Source organism: Pituophis catenifer, unplaced genomic scaffold (genome assembly GCF_029215685.1).
Source record: "Pituophis catenifer annectens isolate HBS135680 unplaced genomic scaffold, rPitCat1.0.hap2 SCAF_3, whole genome shotgun sequence".
Classification (NCBI taxonomy): domain Eukaryota; kingdom Metazoa; phylum Chordata; class Lepidosauria; order Squamata; family Colubridae; genus Pituophis; species Pituophis catenifer.
This window is the reverse complement of record NW_027256883.1, coordinates 54,548,822-54,562,258: the sequence shown is the minus strand read 5'-3', so window position 1 is coordinate 54,562,258 and position 13,437 is coordinate 54,548,822. Positions and strand designations below refer to the sequence as shown.

General features: G+C 35.1%; 1 protein-coding gene across 1 annotated transcript in view; it reads right to left on the bottom strand.

Annotated features, from left to right (window-relative positions):
* Positions 1-6,732: 6,732 nt before the first annotated feature.
* CEP192 (centrosomal protein 192) overlaps positions 6,733-13,437 on the bottom strand; it is a 61,803-nt gene continuing 55,098 nt past the window's right edge. Inside the window, exons 43-47 of the mRNA XM_070940640.1 lie at positions 11,179-11,298; positions 10,622-10,740; positions 9,805-9,913; positions 9,394-9,452; positions 6,733-7,127 (exon numbers count right to left, since the gene is read on the bottom strand). Of these exons, the coding sequence (XP_070796741.1) occupies positions 6,989-7,127; positions 9,394-9,452; positions 9,805-9,913; positions 10,622-10,740; positions 11,179-11,298 (546 nt within the window). The 3' untranslated portion in view covers positions 6,733-6,988. The remainder of the gene's footprint in view (positions 7,128-9,393; positions 9,453-9,804; positions 9,914-10,621; positions 10,741-11,178; positions 11,299-13,437) is intronic.

Sequence of the window (13,437 nt, the reverse complement as noted above, 5' to 3'; positions counted from 1 at the left end):
CTCTTCTTCAGTATAGAAAAAAAAAGACAAGAGTTATTTCTACTTGTCATCGCTTTTATGAATGCTAGAAAGGTTACTGATTACCAACACATTGTATAATACAACAAAAATGCTATAGATCTTCCTAATATGTTAAATGCAACCTAAGAACTGTTATTACTGTTTCCAGCTTTGAGAGGTACAAAGCGAGGAGCATAGAAGGATTATTTGATCTAGTTGGAAGTCCAGTCAGAATGGCCTGAACTGGTGCCATTGCAGTGATGCTCAGATCCAGAGGAAGAACTGGAAAAACTTCTGTTATATTCTATCTCAATATAATATGGAGAAATTACTTGCAAAATGTGTGTTTTTTGCTGGTACTGTACTATGATGATGTTAGCCATTATAGTGCTCTAGAGTTCCATAATCAGGTGCTTTATTGATGTTCAGGACTGATCAGAAAGGTTCAAATAAAACACCTTGCCACTATTTTGCATTACCTTGCCTCAGGTCAGAATTTGGGGGCTTGGCTGCATCCCATAAGCTCTTATAAAAATATTCATCACCAGGAATAAAGGAAGTATCTTGACAATTATTGACACAATCCTTCATGTATACTACATGATTTTTAAAAATTCTTTATTGAATACATAATTTATTCTTCCCAGAACGATTACTTAAACAATGGTTACATGTACAGCAATTCTAAATGAAGGACACAAATTTACAAGATGGTATGAACATTTGGAATGTTAAGAACATACTATGGGTAGCTACTCGATTAAAATGATATACCGTACATGGCGGGGTATAATACATATTTCCAACCCATCCTCCAGACTTATAAGACTGCTCCTCACTAATAAGATTCTCACCATGTCAGATGACATAGGGAGACTGATGGGTCCCAAGTGCTTACTGCTTTTAATAAAAGCAGTTAATAGTCTCATCTTCATGTGGCAATTAATTGGAAGATGCAGTCGTTTTTCAGTCTAGAAAAATATAGAAAAGTTCTGTAAACAGTACTAGATTGAGTACAATCAAGGTGATGTTAAATGTTGACACGACTTTAATATTAATACAATAAAAACACCAAAGGAATGTTAATCAAAGAAGGAGCAATGAACTTATCTTATCTAATATATTGTCTTTTATCTTATTACATTATTATACCAAATAACCTGCACTGCTTTTTTAAAATAGTTACTACACTATAAACTTATTCTAGTACTGAATAGACTGCAAGTAAGATAATAATTACAAAAAGATAGTTGAATAGTATATTTTTAAAAAATTGAAAGTGCTATCCTTATTATAGTCAACTAGAAAACAGAAGTAGCAACATTTCTATTACTGTCTGAATTTCTAATTAGATTGTAGGCAGTAACAGCTAGTTCCCAACTCAGTTCACTTTTTCAAATGATGGGATTCTTTCACCAAAGCACTGATAAATATTCACCAGCTATGCTTTGACAGGCCATTATACATACTAAGGAGTACAGATAATTTATCTACATGTGATTTGAGTGATTAAAATGTCAGATTTTGTGTTGGGTATTGTGTGACTGTTAGGAGCAGGGCTTGTGCCCAACATGAGTAATTTGCTAAGATGGCATGATAAGCTGCCTAAGGCATTTTGGAAGTTGAGAGTAAACAAAATGGGTTTTAATACACTTGTAAGAGGGCACTTCAGTTTAAGTCTCTCTCTCTCTCCCACCCAGCTCTCCCACCCTTTGTCTTTTAACTATTAAGTGGATAAATGGAACTCCTGTAGTCTTTTGTCTGTGTAAACCATATCAAAGTACAAAAGATTAGAAAACCCAAAGGAATTTTGAAGCCTATTCACACTACTGCATTTAAAGCGTGGGTGGTTCTAAAGTTCAAATGGCGCTTGTCACCAGGAGCTAAAAAAAGTAATAATAAAATAAAACAATTTGAAATAACAACAGAGGCACTTTTTAAAAGGCAGCTTTTGCACTGAAAATATATGAAATTGAAACCTTGCAAATGCCATTTGTGGAAATGTTTGGCTCAGAATGCAGGTAATTTGGACAGAATGCAGCAAATATAGTATTATATATGAGAAGGCCCTGTAGTCTGTCTGGCTGCTGAACTTCCATATTTTGCAAAGCTTTCAGAAAAGTAGGTATAATCTAGTAAGAAAATAAATCAAGATTAATTAACATTAAATTGTGGCAAAGAACTACATCAGTGTTTTTCAAACTTGACAACTGTTAAGATACCGTATGTGCACTTTAACTCTTAGAATTCCCCAGCCAGCATATTGGCAAAAATAAAATAATTCTATTTTTTTTTAACATTAAGATTCGTTTAATGCTTTGAAAAGTCTCTGACGATCCCAGCTGAGTTGCCTGATCATCAGAGGCATTTTTTAAAAAGCATTAGAAAAAATGCTTTGAAAAGTTTTTTTTTAAAAAAAGTTGGCCACGCCCACCCAGTCACATTACCCCCTCCTCATCACGCCATGCCCACGCCCTCCGGTAGTAACAAATTTTACATTTCACTCCTGCTAATGCCCATTGTATCATTCCTATTGTTACATGATTTAATTTGGATGCTTGACAGCTGACAGTTTTATGTCAGCTTTATGACAGTTGCAGTGTCCCAGAGTCATGTGAGCCCCTTTAATGATCTTCTGACAAGAAAACTCAATGGGGAAACCAGATTCACTTAACAATCATGTTACCAATTTAACAACTGCAGTAATTCACTTAACAATTTTGTCAAAAAAAGTCGTAAAATGGGACAAAATTCACTTAATAAATTGTTCACTTAACATGAATTTTGGGCTCAATTGTGGTTGTACGTTGAAGACTACCTGTACAGTACATGCATTGTGTTACGAGCAAGATGTTCCTAGCTATTTATGAGTTTTGCTATGCACTGCTGGTTTGTATATTGTTATGGCAACATCCTGCACTTCAAAATTTACAAGTACTCCACAACTGGGCTCCATTCAAGTACAGGTGGCTCCCACTTAGTGGGAAATATTTCAAATGCACTTCAGACATTAGTAAGAGCACTGAGGAAATTATTTGCTACAAATATGAACAAATATGTTATCTGTTTCTCTTATTGACACACCTAGAGAAAATAGTTTAAATTTATCTGAATGATGCATAAGTACTTTGTAATGCTTTATTAATTACATAAGGGTATGTATTAATCTGTCTGTGGGAATTTTTCATTGAAAACTTTTATTTAAGTTGCCTTTCATTCAAATAAGTAAGATGAGAGATAGCATTCTTTAAATGCATATAAGCAAATGGACATTTCTTTCTGGTAAATGATAACTGCTAAACTACAAAAGAACAGGTACTCTGTGCCCAGTGATGAGGCTCTAATCATTCTATTCTGTCTATGCAATGTCCATAGCCCACAAACAAGAGGAAAATATTCAGGAGGGGGAAAAAATCTGAACCAAAAAGAAATTGATGTTTCTCATTAAAGGCTTGGATGGATTTTCCAAGGAAACTTTTGTAAAAATGCATTTTAGGGACTTCATTTAGTACAAATATTCCTTGTGGGTGTTATAAAACTATTCCTAACATTTCCTGGCATAAATCTTACATGTTCTGAAAGGATTGTATTATCTGGTGAATGTACTATCTAGCAATACAAAATAAGCATTTGAATATTTCTAGCAAGTATCAAGCAAGTTACAGAGAACACCCAACGATCTCTCTTGTTCCAGCTGTAACAGACCTTTTGATAAAAGTTTCTTTAACTTTTTTCTCCTCCTAAACACTATTTACTCCCCTATTCTCTGTTCTTTGTAGCCTTCTAATCTCTTTTTATTTCTCTGACACAAACACAATACTCCATGACATACTGGACAGCTTTGACTGGTGACAGAATGTTCACAAAGAGAGAGAATTCTATGCAGGATGAGTATTACCTACCGCTACCCTATAGGACATGTGAAAGGAAGGTAAGAAAGGAAGTAGCCTAGTAACCCTCCTGCTGATTTTATTTCATTACAGAGGACTATTTTCTTACAATTACTTACCTAATGAACCTACTGTTTATTAAAGACTCAATATGGCCCTCAGCATTCCAATTTGGAAATCATACAAATTAACACAAAGAGTTTGAAGACTTGATTCCCAAGTATGTTCCGGAGAGCTCCTTCCAACTTCACAGTGTCTTTGCCAGAGAACTTTCAAGTTTCCTCAAGGAACAAAGGACATTTCCAGTGCTATTAGTGCAGCTAAAATCCACAGAAGCTCTTTATTGAAGAGGAAAAAAAAATCAGAGTTATATAACTACCTCATACTCATATTATGGATTGGGAAAGAAGAAAAAAAGAGGTCATAGCTATGTACTTTTTGGAGTTTATATTACTGGTTGATCTCTTATAACACAATGCAGAGATGGGTATTATGAAGGCATGAGTCTCAAGCATCTGGAGGTACTCCAAAGTTGCCTACCAAAGATAGAAAATTATCTCCAGCGCTATCTTCTGCACACCTCTCAGAAATAAAATTCACAAAATTCAACAGGGCTTAATATATCTGATTATAAAAGTTTAGCTTTACATTTGATGGTTTTAAAAGCCATCTAAAATGTTTCTAAACAGATCACCAGAATGTTGGAAATGTAAACAGACACAGGGAACATATTATTAAATGTGGTGGACATGCCCAATAGCAAAAAAATACTGAATAAGGATAAGAAAGTGGCTAGAGGAAATAGTAAAACAACAAATAGAGCTAAAACCAGAGATATTCTTATTAGGCATATTAACAAGGAACAACAATTTAAAAACCCAATATTTAATATTACATGTAATGACAGCGGCTAGAATTGTTTACGTGCAAAATTGGAAAAATGGAAATAAACCAGCTGAAGAAATGGTGATAAAGAAAATATTAGACTGCGCAGAGATGGATAGGCTGACAATGGAAATAAAAGATAAAGGAGAAACGGAATATTATTTGATTTGGAATGCATGGTATAACTGGTTAGATAGTAGATGCAATGATTAGGAAATCAACAAGATGGATAACAAACTAAAAGATAAAGAATGTATAGTATTATAGTAAGTTGTTATAAAATGTAGAATGTAAAAATAAATAAATAACAACTAAATAGTGTATTTATAATAGTATATATAATATGAATGTATACCAGTACAGGAGAGTTGTAAAGATGGGAATTATGATGTAAAGTGTAGAAAATGGCTAATAAAAAATTTAAATACAAAAATAGAGAGGGAGGGAGGGAGGGAGGGAGGGAGGGAGAGAGAGAGAGAGAGAGAGACCCTACTCCATCCCAAAGTTAGTACTTTGGGTAACGAGATGCCTGTTTTATTTATGAGTGTATATAAATGAGTGCACGGGAGTTGCTGGCATCTTTCAGTGATCAGTAACTTTAATTCAAGATTGTTGGTTTAAGAATTCAATTGATACCTCCGATGAGATCCTGGAGGAGGGGGCTAACTTAGGTAATAAATAATAAGCTTTGAGTAACAACAACAACAAAAAAAAACATCTAAAAATAAGATTATAGTTTCTATCAAGAGTGCAAACCTGAACACACTTACAATGGTTCTTTTTGTGGCTCTTAGTTTTTCTGTCATGCAAAGAAGCAGATTCTCAAACAGCTGCATAGAGGTAGCAGTCCTTGGCAGGGTGGCCTAATACTCTCCTCTTTGTTCCCCATATTGAAGCCAGTGTTCTCCACTGCACTTAAATCCTTCAGGTTTATTTAGGAGACACCTGGCTGAGATGCTGTTGCAGTCAGACAGAGATTGGAATATGCCTTCACTCCCTGACATGTTGTTATCTCAACAAACTGTTTAGTGCTGCTACTCAAAGCAGAAATAGTTAGTTATCTTCTGGTTTGATATCCTAGAAGGTCTGCTTTTAATTGCTTGGATGGCACCCAAGAAAGTCCTGCCATCATCTTCCCCTCCAAGGCAACACACAGAGACCGAGAAGAATATAATGTCTGTTCTTACAGAGGTGAACATGCAAACTACTGTTAATTCCATACTGTAAGTAGCAGACTGGGCGCTGCTGAAAATAGTATCTGGGCAGGAAGATTGTGGGAAACCTGCTAATATATCTATAGCTTATTTAATAAAATTCTAGTAGCACTTCTAGGAAACATAATACATATTAACTGCAGCTAGATCCAAACAGAACAATCAGAGATTTCTTATAATCTGTATATCCATAGTAGAGACTGTAGTACCAGTACTCATTATTACAATAGTCAATGATCTTTTATATAGTATTGACTGCCAAGAGTTTCAACACAGGTCACACAATTAATTTACTGTTTTCAATCAACTGGAATCAAGTGGTCTACTTGGAACCATTATATAATACTCAACTTCTGGACAGATTTAATCTTCATTTGTGAAAGTATCCAGAACAATTTGCCTGCCCTTGAGACAGTTACTTTATTATAAATGCTTTGTAACAATGTTATCATTTTCAGTCCATCTGAAAGAAATGATTTAAGTGAAAACATTCACAGAACCTTTGCCACTTTTAAACATACAAATTCCAATTCAATCTTCCAATTCAAACATTCCTAGATGAGGTTTAATAACACCATTGCCATCTGGCCTAAGACCATATTATGGGAACTTGTACTGCAGTAATCAGCAAATCAGGCAACTTCAACAATACAGTTGAAAGTTATAGAGTTTGATTTTATTAGATACAAAATATTCATGTAGGAAATATAAAGGAGAGTTAGCAATAAACACAATAAAAGGGAAAATATTTAAAGAAAGCTTTATTTTTTTTTAAAAAATGAATTCATACATTGTCATTTGAGAAATCATAATCAAAACAAAGGTTACTTACATTGCTGCTTTCAACAGCAAAAGTGCACTGGTTCCATGATAACATACATTAATAAATTTACTTTATTAAAATTTACAAATATTTGAGTTCCCTATACATTTATTTTGTATACAAAAATGGAAATTTAATAATTTAGTCATAGTCTGCATGGTTAACAACATATTTAACTATTTTTCTGCCAAACCCTCACCAATTAGTTGAATAGTAAGAGTTCCACTTTTATCTGTCTCAACCACCAATAAGCATTTGAAAATGCCTGGGGACCTTGGTTTGAATTGGACTGGTAAATTGCAGTAGTGGTGACATCTGTGAGAAAAAATGTATAAGAATTAGATTAGTATTTAACAGACTTCTTCAACTTATTTAGATTGAGAAAAAGAAAGTTCTGGAGCTCTATTACCAGCAGAGTATTTTCTTATCATAATAGTATATTACAGCTTATCAGCTGGTGTGCTATTCTGGAGAGGAAACAGAAACTGTCTATATAGATTACATTCTTAGTTGTTTACAAGTAGTCCTTAAGGCATGAGGCAGTTGGAACCAGGATTGCCATCACTGAACAATATGGTTGTAAAGAGTGTTGTCATGTGATTGCTAACTCTTAGTGATAACTGCAGACCCAGTTGCTGTTGTAACTCCAGGACACACAAACTGTTGTGTGAGAAGCAGTGGGAACCTGAGGTAAAGACTGTGGGGTTACTGCAGGGAGGAGGGGGGAGGTGTAGGCTGTGCATAGGCAAAAGGAGGCTGAATAAAAAAGGGCACCATGCAACACCATAGGAATGATGTGGGGCCAGAGAAGGAGGCCATTATGCCAGATGAAAGGTGGCCAGAGGAAAGAGGGAGCCATGCAAATACAGGGAAGATGGGGGAAGCAGGACACCTCACTATATAAATGGAGGGAGGCTAGGGGCACCTACCAGAGTGACTTTCAACTTTCCCTGCTGGCTTCTGCATTGATTTTGTTTGCGGGTTAGACAGCAGGAAAGGCACAAATGGCAATTATATGACCACAGGGTGCTGCAACTTTCAAAAGTACGAGCTAGTTACAAAGCACCATTATCGCAGTTAGAATGGTGCAATGGCTTGAATTTTTCAGATTAGTTGTAAGTGCCACTCATTCAATGATGTCACAACTTAGAATTGTGACTGAACAAGTGATTTTTAAGCAAGGACTACCCCCTAGTTCATAATGACAACAATTTCTTCTAAAACATCAACACTATTCAAGACAAACTTACATGTCTGACAAGAACTGAACTGTTGTGGCACAGTGGTTAGAATGCAGTATTGCAGGCTAATTCTGCTAACTGCCAGGTGTTCGATCCTCACTGGCTCAAGGTTGACTCAGCTTTCCATCTTCCAAGGTCAGTAAAATGAGGTCCCAGATTGTTGAGGGCAATATGCTGACTCTATAAACCGCTTAGAGAGGGCTATAAAGCACCGTGAAGCGGTATATAAACCTAAGTGCTATTGCTAAATAAGGGTGCCTAGGGCAATCAAATAAGCTAAAAAGCAACTGTAATACCTAATACAGAGTAGGCAATTTGTGGGTCACAAGTGGCACCAAACATATTCCCAGACTGTCCTGCCAAATTTTGGCAGCAAACTTTCCCATTTATCAATGCTTCAGTTCCATATACTCTGTGACATTGTTATACACCAGGTATATTCATCTGCTGCTCTCAGTGACCCAAATATTTATTTTAAAAATGTGAATCTATGAATGGAAAAGGATTTCTTGCTGCTGCTGTAGGCTATAGGTAATCAGTATTTTCACTCCAAAGTTTAATATAGAAACATTTAAATGCATTCACACTCACTAATGTACATACTGTATAACTAGTCCTCTGTGCTCCTCCCTCCCAGTGACTTAAGTAGGAGCACAAGAATGAAGAATGAAACAGAATAACAACTCACCTCACAAGTTGTTCTTGTGGGGAAAATAGGAGGAAAAGGGTAGGTTGGATATATTCATTGCCTTGAGTTATTATAAAAATAATAAAAATAAGATATGAATAAATATTGTGAATCTGGTAGATGTACATTAGTGAAGTGCCTGCGGAACACAACAACTAGTCATAAAGCTGACCTGCCCGGCATGCAGTTACATGATTGAGGGGCAGTGTATCCATTTATTAAGGCTGGGGATACTGTCAAACCCAGCTCAAGAACCACATAGAAAAATCCAGCCAAAATTCAGTTCTTTATTTGTTCACACCAGAATCTTGCCAGATTACCCTATATTACCCTCACCATAATGGATTTACCTTGAGACATTATAGGAAGTGGCTGTCCTAACTCTCTGTCTCTGATCCAGATATAAGTTGTGTTGTTTTTTGTCTTGTCCCTCTCCTTGGAATGTTCCCTTCCTGCAAAACTGCTGCTTCAATGTAGTTCATTGTACCACCTCTCCCTCTGTAGGCACAACCATCCTATCTGCTTCATGGGCCATAAAGTAATTGTTCCATGGCCATCTTAACCTCAAACAGTCATAAAATGACCGATTATAAAGAAAGGAGTATCTGTATGCCTCCTACCGTCTTAAGAAAAAAAATACATTTTCACTCACCTCAAATTATAATGGGAATGCTTGATATAAAAAGGGTCTCCAGGACTTCTAAAGTTGAGCTGTAATTTAATAATTGTTTAAAATATTTGAGTTATTTTATTCACTACCCAGCAAGTATATAATCCCTCATGAGCCATAAATTTCAATTAAAACAGCCATATGCAGGTTCCAGGGAGAAAAAAATATATAATAGCTAAGCTTGGCCTACAAATTATGATACATATTTCAATATTAGGATTTACATTTAATATGGTTTCCGATTTTAATAATTATTACTTTCTACTGGAAAGTAAATTAGCAAAAGACAATGATTGAAATAACTTTAACATGAGAACAAGTATTAAGTGTTAGGTATGTTGGTGTGAAGATTTATCAAATGCAACTTTAAACAATGCTTAGAAGTCAATATACCTGGCAGGAAGACATAGAATAATTCTTCATGCTGATTTTCAATGTACTTGATTCGCCAACCTTAGTTGCAGGAAATGTATAGACATCTTCTTGGGCATATACCCCTTTCCTGGTTTAAAAAAAAGAAAAAATGCTACTAAAAATAATCCTCTGTTTTAATTGGTATTTGTAATTGAGAAGTTACTTACAAAATGTCTTTTATAAGACCAATCCATGTCACTATTTTATTCTTAAGAAACATCTGAATTATTTTTCATGCTCGCAAAATAAAACTGCATTTTTCCCCAATCTTTGAACAATACTAAGATGTTTAGTTGAGTAGAGAGTATTTAGATGTAGACTACTTCATAGTTTTGCATCTCGTGTTTGTTAAGGGCTCTGAATGTAAAATATTATTGTTTCTCATAAGAAGTTTGATCTTTATTTGGGTAAATTTATTCCCTGGGGGAAAAAATCAGTTTGGGATTACACTTAATAAGCTTTGATTTTTAGAGAAGCATGACTGAAAAGCACCACTTATATTTTATCATCATGCTCAGCCGTATTGAATCATGGTTTGTAAAATAACCATGTTTTAGCTTGGCTTGTACATAATGTTATACCATAAATCAGGATTCATGGATCAAAATAATAGATCACCCAACACACTAAAAATCAAATCCTTGTACAAGGCAAATCTATGGCCTTGATTTTATTACATAGCAGTTTGTAGATCTCATAAAATACTAAATAGAATGTATATTTAAAACATTGAGAATTTACTTTCTTTAGAATGAATATGGAGAAATGTATTTTATAAATCATCCAATTTACATACCATATGTTGTGATCAAATATACTGAGGTATTCTCTCCTTTGTGATACATCTCGAATATTGATTTTTACCAATGATGATGTGGATACTTTGTTTTTTAACTGTTTACTGCTTAGGATACTCTGTTACAATATATAAATTACAAAACATAACTAATTAGAGAAATGCTATGCTTTTTATCCATTAATTATGCAGAAACGAATCAACCAACTAATTTTATTCAACAGAAATTAAGTAAACCAAAACTACTTTTTAAAGCTGATACTTTCATAGTAAGGTTAGTATCATTATATTTGCTAGAGTGTAGGAAAAGTTGTAAAAGGCAAGTGCTAGTATTTTATCAAATGCTGGTATTTTACAAAGTATATAACATAAGATTTCACAAAAATATTCTATTTAAATAGTTCATTTTAAGGCTTTAATCAGAAAGCAATTATACATAAACACACAAATTGTTTACCATAGGGGTGTTTTTTTTCTTCTTCAATTCTATGTAAAAGGATTGTTATAATTATGACTCTAATTCAAACAAAAAATAACTAAATCATTCATATTCTTACCATTCCACAAAACTGAAGTCTATATTTGTCTGTCAAATGAGGCTCATGCAATGGGTGACACTCAAGATCCCAAAACTGAGAATAGTGCCCTTTGTCTCTAGGTAGAAACGACACTATAATCTATCAAAAAAAATAGAAAATCATGACTGTATGACTATTTGACCAAACTTGATTGAATTAATAGAATGAACTATATTCGAACATTATGACATGATTTTATTTAAAAAAAAAACACATTGCAAAACTTAGTTTAAATATGTTCACCTAAGAACTATGGGTGGCTTAGAAATATAATTAATAATTAAAACAATTAAAAGCATAAAGAAAATGAAGCAAGACAGTCTGGACTGAAAGCAACCATTAAAACCAACCACACCTATACTCTCCCCACCAACATATTAACCCCAGGCCTGAGACCAAGCCAGGTTTTAAAGGCTTTTTGGACCCTCAAGAGACAACATGCTGTCTGTATCTCTGGGGAATGTTATTCCAGAGGATGGAGTAGAGAAGGTACACTGATTAGGTCTCATAAAATGACAACATTTAATGAAGGGATCTGGAATTTATCAACTCGGTCCAAACACACTGGGTAAGCAGAAACCTCAGTAACCAAGTCTAATGCCATAAAAGGGCTTTAAAAGTAATAACCATCACCTTGACTCCATGTGGAAGCCAACAGGCAGCCAATGAAGTTTGCACAGCAGTAGTGACATGTGTCAATAATATTTGCAGAGAAATATTATGGTCTTTAGTGTAGTATTGCTATTCTCTTTTCCATCATGCAATAAGATCCACAGGTATTACTGAATATAGACTTTAGTACAAGTCTCATACACATGGAGGAGAACACAGTCCTTACTAGAAGAGTTCCTCTTCTCTGCCAACACTCCAGACTAATTTGTTTAAGCAGTTTGCTGACATAGCTGCAACTGGGTGAGTTTAGTAGACATGCTAAGCTATGAACCATAGCTGGGGGGTCAGGAGGCATATATATTTAACGAATAAATAATGCCTGAAGCAGATAGCTAACATTGAAGCAAAAGTAATTTAATGTTAGTTAATTTATCTTGCCTTTACTTTTTAGGATCTCAGAGGAAATTAATTGAGAACAACCCTATAAAGTAGTTTGGGCTGAGAGATGATGAATTTCTCAATAAGTTTCTATGGCTGAGGGTGGACTTCAGTCTGAGCTGCCCCCCCCCCTCTGTTTGTGTGTGTGTGTGTGTGTGTGTCCACTTTGTTTAGGAATTTTTTCCAGAGCCATTTGGCATAAAGCTGCATTTGTTGTTCTTTACTATCACCTAGTGGTCACTATGGAAATGGTTAGACTGGGATGATGGTGGAAGGGGGAGCGGGGAGATGAAACTAACTGTAGGCAATAGAGATGGCAACAGCCTAATTTCCCAGAAGGAACTGCCCTACTGCCTTGTCTTATGCCTCTGACCTATTCTACTTCTTTCCTTATAAATTTGTGTAGAAAACACTCTTCACTGTTTGAATTAAGAAAAGGAAAACATGCCATAGAGAAAAAAGAACAGATTTTTTTTGTATGGATCAAGGACTTTAGAATATAACTATCCTTTGAAAACAACAGAATGAAATGAAAATGAAAATGAACTTTTGATAAACTTTTGAAAATAAACAAACAAACAAAAAAACTTGTATCTTAGGCCTGTATTTCACCATTCTTTTCTGCTCAACTGCCAGAATTGCCACAATATATGGTAAAGGTAACAAAATTAAAATTAATCTTGCTAATATTGGATAGCAGATGACCCTTAAGGCAAAGAGCATATATTGGAAACACCTTAAACTAAGCATATCTTGTCCAGGGTTTGCACATCAGCTGCAGGGCTCAGTCATGTCAACTTAAAGACATAGTTGCTTTAAGGTTTGTACCTAATCTTAATTCCTGTTTGTACCTAAACACACGATGACCTTGAAAGTCTGGCTCTCTATAGCCCCTAGTAACATGATTCACCCAGAATGTGAAGTTAAAAGGCAAGAAAAGTATCTTTATGAATACATAAAGGGTAAAGATACTGGAATAGCAACTACTTCAGAATAATTGGAAATTATTCCAACACAAAGCATTCATTTTGTGCAATGTACTCAGAGAATAATGCTTTCGTATAAAGGTAAGAGTTTCCCCTGTCCAGTTGTTTCTGACTCTAGGAAGTGGTGCTTATGTCTGTTTCTTAACTGAGGATGTAACAGGAGCTCACTTCTTCACGTGGCACTTGGGTCTTGAACCTGGGC